We start from the raw sequence: 14,567 nt of genomic DNA on the forward strand, positions 1-14,567 counted from the left end.
AGATTTCCTCTAAATGCTTAAGTTTTAGAGATATAAGCCAAAAACAGCATTTTACTGCATTTTATCTATTTTCAGTCATGTCAGCCATGTTTGTTGGCCGACTGGGTCATCGAACACTTTTTTTAAACTACGTACCCCAATGATGATTATGGCCACGTTTGATTAAATTTGACCCGGGAGTTTCAGAGGAGAAGATTTATTGTAAAAATTAACGACGGACTACAAACGACGGACGCCAAGTGATGAGAAAAGTTCGAACTTCTGAGTCTTACCCAGACGAAACGCGCGTCTGGAACTTCAAATTATAAACCTGCTGAATTTGATTTTTATTTTCATATGTGACTTGTTCTCAGTAGGAAAGATGCATATAGAGTGACGATTTTGTAATAGAAAAGACTTATTATGCCTTTTCTGTAACTGCATCCCGTTAAATTATTCTGTGAAATCGAATAGTTTTCAATAAGAAGTATTTGACTAAAATATTGGATTACAATATTTGGTCATTTCTATATTAACTGGTAACCCTTAAAATATTCATATCTACATCGACTGTTGCAGTATATAAATAACTACGCCATATAAATACGGTGACCATAATTAATATTTATATATTGAGCAAGATTGTCGTCCTACCTATGAACATAACGTTTTTCTCAGATTGAATCAAGTTAGAACCATTTTGAAAGGAGATACATTTTTCAATAACTGACAACGCCATGGCTAAACAAAAAAATACCAAAAGAAAAACAACAGTACACGAAAAACAACACGAAAACTAGGCTGTAATGTTTATATCGATCATTCAGCTGTCTTTAAGTTTGTCATGAAAACTATAGCCATTATACAACTTTCATGGTTTAGGGTTTATGGTTGGACATTTTCATCTTATATAGGTTAATAAATCTTGTAATGTCCTAATAAAGAAATTAATATACTAATCAAATCTGTTGTATTTTTTATCACAAACTATGACATCAAATATTAACATTATTGTAATGACAGTTGGCCCTGTTACAACACAATTACAGCACGACGATAAACCATCTCCAATCAACTGACAATCACCCTGCTTTAATAAATGAAAGGTACAACGGTGCTTCCCTTTTTAATGTCCTGAAGATGCCACAAGTTGCATTGGGTCTGCTTACCGTCCCATATATGTACCACTAGTTTTGCTTCAAAGGGGTCCGTGTTACTTTTGCTTTAGTTTTCAGTGTTCTACTTTTTCTTTTTAATTAGCTAATGTTTTATTTTACCGGTAACAACCTGGTGTATTCCTTGTCGAGCGAACGTGTTTCACTTTTAAAACTTCACCCGGTCATGTTTTAGTGTGATAAAATTTGCATATTAACCGACAGTATACGAATTTAAAAAAAAATAAATTAAACAGTCAAATGCCAATCCGCTATTGCGAGATATTTGATCACTTAAACATGGTAAAACAACTAATCAAATAAAATATTCTTAAGGAGTAATAAGACGGGTGTCACATGTGATGCATAATTTGCTAGCCCTGTCAGAGCATCTAAGATCATTATCGGTTTTTTTTTTTAAATTGGGGGTTGGGTTAGGGGGGGGGTCGCGTTGCTCTGTCTTTTTTGTGTCTGTGTAGTGCTTTGTAAACTCGTTTCTTTTTTTTCATTGTTTTACCTGTCTGCCACTGCGTTGTCAATTCTTCTTTTATGAGATTTCAATGATCCTTTCCTAATCTCTGCTATTTTTTTCTGCATCATTCTATAGTTCCGGAAATTTATTATTCTAAAAATTGCCTTAACCTCAAGCTGGATTTATTATGTAATGATAGCCTTCCAGAAAGTTCTTAATTTGGTGTTAATTTGACGTTGAAGATAAGGAACAGTTGGTTATGCAGTGGACGCTATCGCAACCTGTTCCTTACAGATGCACCATACTTGCATTTTCTGTGTAAACAACACAAATGTAACCTTATGTATATCCATTTCAAATTAAAAAAAAACAATGTTACACTGGTATGAAAAACGTTATTGTAAAATCCATTTTGACATACTAAAACACAAAAACTCAACATTGACCAATGAACCATGAAAATCCGGTCAATGTTAGATTGTACCTACCAGACAGTTTATATTTCATCAAGTACATCCCGAAAGTTTTCCATTCTCATTTTAAGCCAGTTGTACCTTATGTTACTATATATTTGAACGGACTTCATATTAATATTAATATTAAATTACTGTAGCATGGTTAATTTTATTAGTATAAAACATATGGTATGTTTTCCTTTTATAGACAGAAATGAGTTCAAATATATATGACTTAATAGTTGTGGGAGGAGGTATAATCGGCAGGTTCACTGCTTTGAAAATAAAAGAGAATAACAAAGAAGAAAACATTCTACTTATTGATCAGGTAATACTGTATAAAAAGAAAAGAAATCAAAGTATCAAGCATCTCCAACTAATGAAATGTACCAATGCATATAAAGGCCGAGAGGAAAGGAAAACGAAGAGTACTTATTTTGAAAATATAACATATACATAAAAAAAACTCGTGTTTTTGTTTCTCTCAGGATCTTGAAAATAAATAAGACATTCAATTTATTTCATAAATTATAATTATTTTTCTCTAAATGTACTAGTGTGATGCAGATTATTTTGTATGACAAAGTTCACATGTATTTTGAATGTCAGTAATAGCAATTGTTTTCTTCTTCTTCTTCTTCTTCTTCTTCTTCTTCTTCTTCTTCTTCTTCTTCTTCTTCTTTTTCTTCTTCTTCTTCTTCAGATGAAATCAATAATTTTTCATTTAGTTTTCGATGTCACAGTCACATGGAAGTTCTAAGGGCCGAAGTAAAGGCATTCAGAGAGCAAGTTGGAATAAAGACGAAAGTGATGCAATGCAAAAGATGAAAGACGACTCAATTATTGAATGGGAACAGCTGAAATGTGATAGGCCTATCGTAACGTAAGGAATTAGAAAGAGACGTCCTGACTTTTGACCTAGGTCATAATTTTATTACGTATCTGACCTGTTAGACACACATGTAGTTACTTGTGCAAGGTAGATGGCCGGAACATGATTCAAGTTGTATTATCCCCCTTTTCATTAGAAAAGTCTTAACTAAAAAATAATGTGAATATTCTATCGCCAATTACTTTTGAATTTTCTAAGTTTGATACGTTAGAAATGTACAATTAATGTCAAATATCTGGACGTTTCGAATGTATAAATTAAAAATTGTTCAGATCTACGTATAAACAGTGTAAAACTACACAAAACTTCAAGGTTAAAGTACATTATAAAAAAATAAATATCTGTGTACAATAACTTTTATTTGAAAATCGTTATATTGGTGAGGATTTTTGAGATCGCATGTTTTTTTTTTGTAATTAATCGCAAATGAAGAACGGCTCGCATAATACGGTGACTGTTTCGCTATATGACAACACACTGTTTCGTAACGACTTTATAGTTTAACTTGCTTTTAAATGAAATCCGTAATTCACACTTATTATAACGAAGCCTTGACATGGGTAGATTTTGAAATTCATGTCATATAAACTATATAGAGCATAAGTAACGAATATAAAACTGAGTAGTACAACACAGATCGTTAGATATTATCAAAGCGGTATTGTTATTATAACTATGGGGTTAATACTCAAAGAGGATGTTATCCCCGTGCGTACAGAAAATATTTTGGCTATAGTAAGTAATATGTGTTTAAGGTATATCAATCAAAGACTTTAATTAGGAACATTAACCATATTTATCATGTTTATTCATTTTATTACTTTGTATCTATTAAATTGTTGTTCCTTTAACCGATTTCTTGTTCCTAATAATCAATTCCTCTTTTTTTTTTTTTTGACCGATATATTTTTGTCAAAGTGATGCAAAGACGTTCAAAGAAATTCAGATAGATTTTTATTTCATATATGTGTACAAAATGTTCAAGAGAAACGAGTTATAGGAAAAGGTGAAAGATAGAAATCAAAGTAATGAAACATTTGTTTTTTCATACACAGAAAAAGCAAGGCATTATTTTTAGGACCAGCTGAAAGTGGTTTTATGAAAAACACTCTTACATCTTTAAAAAAATATGCAGAGGGTGATCAGATGAAATCTATTGATACACTTCAGCAGGAATATCCAAATATAAATTTCAGTGATAACTGCGTGGGTATTTTGGATACATCTGAGCTATGTCTCGGTGCTGATGAGATTTTAAAACAAATATTGGTGAGTGTAGGCATATAAGAGGATTTAAAACTTTATTTTTATCAATTTTAAAGTACACGTCATGCATATCAAAAACCCGAAAAGCAAAAACCTGATCTTTAAAAAAAATGCTTGTAGAAGTTAATGCTATTTTGGGAATTTCAAATGCTATACAAAACATCGTTGAACAAACAGTTTTACAAAATTGAGGATTGGAAATAACAGACAAAACGATAAACATATGTACATAAATAAAAAGACGTAAACGATACAGAAAAAAAATGCATAACATATCTAATGGTTGAGCAACAGGGTTTTCGTTAGTTATGACTGTTAAACTCAGCATTTATATCAATTGTCATGTCAATCACTGGATCGGATATTGTTGTGGTATCAATGATGAGTTTCTTGTACTTTAAAAGGAAAACTTTATGAGACTAGGCGGTAAAACAAGGACGGGGAAAGTCATAAAAGTTACCCCAGGAGAAGTTATTTCTATTTCTACTGATGAAAACTTTGAGTACAGAACAAAACAACTGGTGATTGCTACTGGTCCATGGTCTTCACCTTTTCTACATGATTTACAACTTGACATTAAATTAACGGTAAGTTCGTACGCGTGCATTTAACATTTAGATTTTTTTTCCAAAAGTTAGCTAGTCAGAGGACTAGAAAAAATTAAAATCACAAAAATTCTGAATTCCGAGGAAAATTCAAAACAAAAAGTCCCATATTAAATGGCAAAATCAAAGGATAAAACACATCAAACGAATGGACAACAACTGTCATATTCGAAATGAAAACCCGACATGTCAGTCGACAACAAGATATCAAAAAAATAAATAAATAACAAATTATAAGTAATGAACAATAATAAGAAAAGATAAACATACAATCTTGTAGTTGTAACTTTTTAGGGTACCCGAAGTAGCATCAACAATAAAAACTATGGAACCTATGATAGATTAAAAATAACAAATGATATGGTAACCGTAAGCACTATCATGTTGAAAAGTTTGCTCGTTCGGAAAACCTAAAACGAATTTTAAGTTTGTAGAGTATTAAAGTTGGGGTGAAAAAAAACCAGCCAAAAGATCTACGATCAATCTAATTTCATTTTGAATACAATTGCATAGTTTTATTAACTTAAGGTGGTACCTAACACTACCGGGAGATAACGCTGTAATACCAGCTAAATGTTTTAATTACGTTGCGTTGTGTTGGCAATATAAAGCTTCTGAATGATCAAAATTAGTGTTTGTCAAACTGCTGTATAACCAGTGTAATTTTTCTGATAAAACGCTTGGTTCAATTTTTTTGAATTTTTTATATTTTTGTAAAAGGGTCAAAGTAAATACTTTGTCAAAATTTTATGAAAATTAAACGAGCCAAATTGATTTTAGTGTAAGTGTTGGGTACCACCTTAAAGTAAGAAAATCCCTGACATAAAGAAGCGAAATATCAAAAGGACATTCAAACTCATAAGTCGAAAATAAAATGACACCGCCATTGCTAAAAAAGAAAAAGACAATAAAACAACAACAATACTCAAAATACATCATAAAAATATAGAAACTGAGAAACCAGTGATAAGTCTATTTTGATAGGTCTTATTCGGTAACAAGAAAACGAGATTGTGGTTACAATTGGAAAAAAACCTGTCGTCATCTGTGAAACAGATATTCGTTAACGGTCAACCAACTCGTGATGGTGTCCGTAAAATTTACGAAAGGACATCTTGACCAACTGGGACTAAATCATGTCTTACCTGTCAGACAACTTGAGTTTCTAGATGAATTTACTTACCTTTTAGTCTAATTATTCTTGTGTTTAAGATGTTCTAAATTGTTACTTTGACTATATCAATCTAATTTTCATTCTTATTATTATGCTCATACTGTAAACACCATGTTACAGTATTAATTAATTATAAAAGAAAATGTATTCTTAGCGAAATATAAACCTTAGAAGGTCTCACTGTGCTGAACGAATGTAATATATCTTATTTGAAGTATGTTATGTCTTTATTCAATGCTGAAACTGTTTATACAGCCGGATAGCAAATCCCTGATTTGTCCATTAAAAACCCGGATATATTATACGACAATCAAGTGGAGATAATTTCTGAGAAAGCCGTCAACAGGTGTTGCTTTGCAGAAAAATAATTCCCCGCGGAAGACGACCCGGTAGAAAATTGTGAATTTTGTGAAATTTGAAGAAACCAAACGTATCATGAGCGGTATACATATCATAGGTTTTAATAATATTTGAAAAATAGAAGAAGTCAAAGTAATGTGTCGTTGAAAAAGAAATTCAAGTCATTCATTTTCAGTGTTCGGAACCGCCATTTTTCAACTTCGACTGTCATTGACAAATTTTCAGCTCGGGACGAATTGACACAGGCCTGGTTTACCTAGAAATGATAAATATGACTGGTTTATTTTGATAAACTGAAACATGGTAAACAGAACTGGAATGGTCACATGACGTTACCATTCGTTGTTTACATACGTGCACACTATCAGTATACATCACAATTTGGTAAGGCCGCACAGCAACTCCTTATTATTTTTTTCTTAAAACTTCTCTGCTATTGACCGAAACAGCTCAGAAATATGACAATCTTGTCACTGAGGAAAAGACAGTCAACAAGTTATTGAAATGAATAAAATCTGTTATTTTTTTTGTGATTTATTTCCCTTCTTTCATGACTCAATGATGTCTTTCAGTATACAAAATTACAAAAAAATGAACAAAAGTCGTTCTATTTTCTTAAAAATTACACGGATATTATGAACTCAATCATATAAGAAAATGCATATAAACCTCCCAATAACATTCATAAGTCAGTGCATTCTGTTTTGGGAAGTCCAGGTGTAAATTATTGTGATATGATCATATGTTAGCATGTCAGATTTTGTCCTGAATGGCATGACTCCAGTGTAAACATCTTAAGATCTGATATATTTCATAGATAAAAGATAGAGGAAAACAGTTTGAACAGAGTCAGTTCCTTATTTTGTAGCTTACAGATTCAAATTTAAAAGAATGAAGAATATATGATATCACATCATAATATAATATTGTCTGTGTTCATTATCTATTTATCTTCAAGCAAGTATTCATTTGTTGTTCCATAGATGGCTGTTCGATCTGCATCCAGTTTATATATATTAATCTCTATTCATGAATGTTAGTCCATTCTTTTTTGACAAGTGTTAAGTTGCATGTACCTGCATTTGATGAGGATTTATATATTAGGTCAATTTGGTATTTTTTTTTTAATTCTTCATTATTACACATATTTTATTACACTTAAAAAAAGCTTTTCATGCTCATTATATATCCTATTAAGTTCGGAATGATTTTTAAAAACAGAAACTACCATATTGTGTAGATGTTTTTTTTATAATATAACTCTATTCTGAAATGAGACAGCACACAACAAAACAAATGACAAGTTTGCAACCACTGTCAAACCAAATGTCAAAATAAAGATAGAATGAAAAACCACTGCAAATAACAAAATTCTTCAAAGATAAAATGCAATTCTGACATTAATTTGTTCAGGAAAAGATTCTACTGTATTCAGCCTAAAAATAAAGCCCTAATTATATATTTATTATTTATTAATTTTTCTCAACTTTTCTTACCTTGTTATATTTCTACTTACATACACATAGAAAATACTTGTTTGGTTAAGCCTTTTTATAGAGAACCTTGATATTTCCATTTTTGATAAACATTGTCATGGGTATCATATGCCAGTGACCAGGAGTTGTTACATTTCAGTGTTCATCATTATACCTCAGATACATAATTACATTTTGTACTTAATTATTGCATATATAAACATGTGTAACACCCATTTAAGTTCATAGATATAATGACATTGGGTCTTAACAGAAATTCTATAACAATATTACTCTAGAATGGAATATATAAAACAAAAATGTACATTCCATACTCATAATCTTTATAAAATATATTTTCATGTAGATCTACTAAGGACAAAATCTGTTTCTGAATCACTGAATGCTGAATCAAAATGAAGTCTTTATGTGTATTCAAAAATTATAACTAATTCTTCTAAGAAGATGTATGCCTTGAAACAATCATTTCTATCAAAGTATAACAAAATAGAGGAAACCATGCAATTAGGGAAACATTCCCCCCTTTAATGATGGAATTTTTTTACCATAGCTTGGGGTCAGTACTTTTTCTAATACTTTACTGGTGCAAAACCCCTCACTTTGTGTAAATATTGTTTACCACACATAGGATATTTTTCTTTATTTCTTCTGAAGCTAATTGTGTGTAGTATTCTAGTTCAAAACCAATGGTTTGTTTTAATTGAATGTAATAATATTTGCAATTTCGATAGCAATATTCCTGATTTCTAGATGATTGTAAGATTTATTTTTTTTGGATACTGCAATTAAATATCAAAGCAGACCTATACATTCTGTAATACTTTCTCTAACTGTTTGGGTCCTGATACCTGACAGGTGCCCTCATTTCATTGATTAATTATAATTTCCAAGATATTTTCATGTCTACACATTTTGCTTTCGCATACGGATAATTTATTGGATATTATACCCAAGAAACACTGTGTCCCTTACTAAAATTGAGCGAAATGCTTATTTTCTCTCGTTTCTGATCAGCCGTTCCTTCAACGAATTTTCATTCGAATTATCTCCCTTTGGCCAGTCGCCAATAATGTTGGACCTGTTAAATTGACACACGGTTGGTTTACCTGGCGAGTTTTTTGTAACAATAGGCATTTCATGTTCATAATATCAGGAGGTATCATCCCTCTTACGTTACCATTCCGTGTGTCATTTCAATTTACATTTATTTATTGAGAAGTGTCACGGCCGCTGCACGTTTTTTCATCTTTGCCTATCAACTAGTCAAGGAAATTCCACTTTTTCATTTTTAATAGCATAACGTACTTAAAGTTTGAAACCTGCAGTATCAAATGATATATTTGGTGAGGCATGATAGATACATAACATATCTTTACGCCGTCGATTTCGTGGCGTCATTGCCGTAGCTAACAAATGTCATTTTTTAACTGAAAATCACGTGATCAGAATAATAATATCGATGCCATTATGAGATTTGCAGTCCGACTAATAAGCATTATAAATAGAAGAAAGGAAAGCGACATACATTAAACGGATAATCAAACTCAAAAGTAAAAAAAAATGACAATGCAATGGTAAAAACAAGGATCACAACGCAAAGACAAACAACAGTACACAAAACACAACAAAGAAAACTATAGACAAACAAGTTCAATATTATGTCCTGTTAAAACATTGAATAATTCAAAACTGTGCTTACCTTTGTATATACTCTCTACACTGGATTGTTTTTAAGACATTTGATAAAACATAAAAATGCAATGATAATAATGATTAAAATCACAAAAATATCAGCAATTATAATAATATATTCAACCTTGGTCTAAAAATTATAATCCTTAATCATGTTAATAATACTCATTATAATTACATATTTTCAAAATAAACGTTATAATTTCAGAAAAAGCATGCAATGGAAGGGTACTGGAAATTGAAATCATATCCAAAAACTGCATGCCCATCAGTTTTTGAATATAAAGACAGATCGATTATCTGGACAAATTATACAACAGAGTATGGTCCCTCTTTGAAGGTAATAAAGCACGACAACTACTTCATGTACTTTTAGTGTGTTAATAAATTCGTTTTAATTTTAAACATGCATTGTGCATGGCATCAGGACCAACAGAAAACCAGACAGATATCCTTTGTAAATAAAAAAAAATCAAGTTGAATATCGTCTTACTCTTTTGAAAGAGAATAAAGAATTATTGTATGAGGGTTGTATATTGAAAATTACTTTGCTTCAAATTTCAAATATGAAAATGAAAACGTTTGCATGGGTCAATGCAAAGATTACACATCATCATAAATAGCAAATGACATCTATCGTTCCACAAAAGACGATCTTAACAAAAATTAAAAACACGACATGTGTCAATATAATATGTCCAGCACTAAATCATCCTAGGCTTACAACAGTTCTGAATGAATTAAACATAGAGGCGATAAACATCTGCTTGGTTGATCTTAATTTACTAGCTGACTAGTGCCCTTTATTTAATGTATTTCATAAGGCATACATATTTACAATGATAATACCAGTTTTGAGCATTTTCTTGTTTATAGTTCCAAAAAATTTTCACGATTATGTTGATTGCTGTAGCCTCAATATTCATATATTAAATATACGCATTGACAATTGTTATGTTGACATTTTACTTAATTAATTGCAGATTGGTTTTGCCGGACAAGAAATAGTCGAAGAAGATCTAAATAATGTTAAATCAATGCATAACAAAGACATTTTGGCTTCTATGACAACATATGTTAAACAAAAATTCAGCAAATTGATATCAGAAGATGAGCCATTTCTGATAGAAAATTGCATGTATACGGTAACTGAAACTTTAATTTAAATTATATTCTACTGTTTGGGGGTTTTATCTTTTATCGTTTATGTTATATTGTTGGATGATAGTTTTTCGATTTTTAAAAACTACATTTGGCATAGTCCTACATGTGCTCCCGTCCAGGGCAACATAATTCATTCCAGTCTTTGGATAAGTTGGCGTTGCTCGATTATTACTTTCATTGTAGTATTGGTGTCATCTGTGCTTCCAATTATAAATTTTATTGTGCCATGGTATCTTTTCATTTTTTTTATTTTATAGATTTTAATATCTGTGTTTAATGCAAACACAAAATCTTGATGATGTTTATGAGTTCTCGTGAAGCGGGTTGTAGCTCTATCTCACAAACCGATTCCTCCTCTAGTAGGGAAAATAGAGAGAAAAAAATAAAAATGAGTGTAGCTATAATATAAAGGAATTATGTATTCAAAAGTAGGACGAAACGTTTTCAAGCTCAAAAATACATGAAATATAAAAGACAAAAAACATAGATGTTAATACTTCTTAGACGTATGTCAGTTCGATGAATAATATATTAACTTGTATTACTGTATAGTTATAGTCAACATGCTGCTTAAATATATTTTACATATAAATTACATTCTTTTTTCAAAACTATAAAAATAAAAGATTTTAGAAGAAAGGATGGTTTTATAAAACACATGTATGCCACTACTTTAAGACATTCAGATATTGCATAGTGTATCAATAGGTTAAATAAGCATCACTTATTGCTGTAAGTGATACATAATTGATTATTGTTATACTGTTATTATAGTTTACCAAAGACAGGAAACCGATAATAGGGCGCCATCCGGAGAGAGGCAATATTTTTCTTGCGGTTGGAATGTCAGGTAATTGAATTTGTTGTTTTCGTTTTCCGTAGTTACCTTGTATCAACTGATATGATTTTCCTTTATAATGCCATAATTTGATAGAGATACACACATGTGAAAATTTCTATTTGTTCTGTCATTTTCAGTGGTATAATTATTCTTCATTTTCAGGATTAACAAATTTGTTGTAACGTTGGGTTTGAAATATTATACGGTTCTACAGTTACAACAATTACACGATAAAGATGTGTTGACTTAAAATTTTGTCTTGATTAACCTACGTGAAATATGTCATGTAAGTGATAACTTCAGAACAGTTGCTCAAAACATATAACTTATATTTGATGTTCTATTTTTAGGAACAGGATTTGGTTTGTCACCTGCAATAAGTAATATTGTCTGCGACCTGGTCTTAGGAAAAGAACAAAAGTATGACATGTCTGAATTTAGCGTTACCCGATCCAGTTTAACAGCTCACAAAACATAATCAGTTTCTTATGTTTTTGCATTACTTTTAATCATAATTGATTTTGATGAACTCATTTATTGATCTAACTGTGATTATCCTCTTTGAAACACATAGAGATTGGTTGTTCTTCCAAGTTAGATAATTTTTAAATATATTTTGTTAACATCAACAATGTAAAATAACGCAATGTACGGGAGTTATTTCAATTAATTGTGTAGTGTTAAAGTTACTACTAACGTTAGTTCTAATATCATAACATGAGTAATCATGGTTTTGAAACTATAATCTTATTGCGTCATTGAATACAGTCTGATATTTCGATGAACAAAAAACTATTTGACAATCTGCTTTTCAACCCGCTGTCAGTTGGTAAAAAAAAAGAATTAAGGAAGCATATTATGCATTTACTAACATGATATTTAATAGATATTGGGATTGACAATACTTCAGTAAATACAAGACAAATGGTTTTGTTTGTATCCCACTATACATATGGCTTTGGATAATATGCTACGTTATTAGGATTCATTTCATAAGGCGCAACGGAAGAAGCGAAATCATTAACCAGCAGTGAACTATATTTGTTTTAAATATACAAAAGATTAACTCACAGTTAGGTATGAAAATCAAATCCACAATTTAATAAACTTTATAATTCGTTGATTCCAGTCTCTGCACACGGAATTTTTAAGTTTATATTTCAAGTTTGTCCTACGAATGAATATTGCTAATTCATGTTTTGATAAGTTCATTAGCATACGTTATTTATGTTGTTCATCCCACCGTTAATCCATTCAAATTTCGCAAAGTTTATAAGTCCAAAATAAATAATTATAACCAATAACAAGGGAACAACACAAAATTATTCTCAAACAGGAACGTGTTCAGTTATCTAAGAATTTCTATATATACAGACGAAAATAGAAAGTTTTAGAATTTAATTTAATGGAATCTAATATGCATGTCATGTTTTATTGGTAATATGATACTTTTAGAAACTTTAATTCGTTTTGTTTTTGTCATTGTTTTATTGACTTCTCCTTTTGAATTTAATTTCGAGTTCGGTATTGTTGTTATTTTATTTTATTTTTTTCATTATATTATACCTGACAACGTATGTCTCTTAAGGGATGCTAGAGGCAAAAATATCTTAAAGTCAAACGTCTTATACAAACGCTGAAGATCTGAGAAGACCATCAGGGCCATAGGTAAATCCAAAGCCGGACAGCTAATCAGAAATATGCAAATATCAATCAAACAATATTTGTCTGTGCCGACGTCAGTTAGATTCTCTATTAAAAGAAGCTTGCATTCCTTGTCAAAATTTAGACAAAGAAAGAGTATACTTCTGTTGTACCTATGCAAACCAATATTCTATGTAAACCTTTTGTAGGTATTACACTGATTCAAGAAGATGTCAATTTCAAACTTGAAATAAATAATTCAGTTAAATATTTTGATAAAATAACAATACCATACACTACTTTAGGTAGATCGAGTGTCTTCCGCTGTCTTGTATTGTACAATAGCATACAACAATCGGTCTGGATCTTTAATAAAACGAGCAAAGAATGTATAAAAATAAAAAGATGTGGTATAATTCATTTATAAGTATTTCATCTAAATGAGGAAAATAATTTGTTTTGTCATTTTTGCACAACTGTTCTTTTATAAATACAGAATAAACTTTTATATAGTAATGTGTTTTGAATTTACTGTTTTGGTTTTACAGAGAAAAAACGAGTCCAGTGAAATCTTCTATAAGAACGTTATAAAAGTTAACATTTCATATTTTTATCTTAAAATTCAATCGTTCAGTTTTGTTTGTTTTTTCCTATACACCTCATCACACATTGGGTTTTCCATGTAAAATATATACAAAATCTGACAGTTTAGCACAACATGGAAATCCAAATTTTTAATCATATTTTCGAGAAAAAACATGATATTAACTCCATTTTGTCAAATTATTAATAAATCTTTTAAATGTTTTACATGTTTACCTATACAGTCAGTTTGTTTTGTTCACACGTTGTTGTCGATATAATGTAATTCTAGGCGACTTCCCTACAAGCGAGAGATCTAGCTGGCTATAAAACCAGGTTAAATCCACCATCTTCTACATAAGGAAATGCGTGTACCAAGTCAGCAATATGAAATTTATTTTCTATTCGTTAAATGTGTTTTAGCTTATAATTTTGCCATTTGATAATTTGAAGGGACTTTAAACAATGTTTTAATGTTTATTTTTTTTAATATAATTCAGAAGATACAATTTAACATATATATGGTTTTTTTTTATTTACAAAACTAAGAATGTGTGACCATAATCTATGTATAGAGTAGAGTGTATGCTTGAACGTTAATCTAAAACAGCATGTGAATTATTTATTTTAATAAGATTTTGAATCGAATAAGGATCTGAAAAATAACTGTTTTTAATTAGTGATTTTGGGAGAAAATTTCTTATTGAGATTTGTCTGTTGAAGAAAAAATATTTGTATACTTAAAATCCATCAACAGAATCACAAGTAAATAGATAAGGTCCTACATTAAA

At 30.5% G+C, this 14,567-nt stretch overlaps 1 protein-coding gene across 1 annotated transcript; it reads left to right on the forward strand.

The window, feature by feature from the left end:
* The first annotated feature begins 9,758 nt into the window (after nucleotides 1–9,758).
* On the forward strand, nucleotides 9,759–12,196 carry LOC143054441 (peroxisomal sarcosine oxidase-like). The gene is made up of 4 exons (XM_076227455.1): nucleotides 9,759–9,885; nucleotides 10,529–10,690; nucleotides 11,484–11,559; nucleotides 11,901–12,196. Exons 1-4 carry the CDS (start codon nucleotides 9,766–9,768, stop codon nucleotides 12,026–12,028), a joined length of 486 nt encoding a protein of 161 aa, XP_076083570.1. The 5' UTR covers nucleotides 9,759–9,765; the 3' UTR covers nucleotides 12,029–12,196.
* Nucleotides 12,197–14,567: the final 2,371 nt, after the last annotated feature.

This window comes from Mytilus galloprovincialis, chromosome 12, assembly GCF_965363235.1.
Source record: "Mytilus galloprovincialis chromosome 12, xbMytGall1.hap1.1, whole genome shotgun sequence".
NCBI classification, from domain to species: domain Eukaryota; kingdom Metazoa; phylum Mollusca; class Bivalvia; order Mytilida; family Mytilidae; genus Mytilus; species Mytilus galloprovincialis.

What these genes read in the sequence shown, in the direction of transcription:
- LOC143054441 (XM_076227455.1), top strand. Translation starts at nt 9,766, where the DNA reads ATGGAAGGGTACTGGAAATTGAAATCATATCCAAAAACTGCATGCCCA. An exon ending in AGTATGGTCCCTCTTTGAAG is followed by an intron (nt 9,886 to 10,528) that starts GTAATAAAGCAC and finishes AATTAATTGCAG; the next exon opens with ATTGGTTTTGCCGGACAAGA. An exon ending in TAGAAAATTGCATGTATACG is followed by an intron (nt 10,691 to 11,483) that starts GTAACTGAAACT and finishes CTGTTATTATAG; the next exon opens with TTTACCAAAGACAGGAAACC.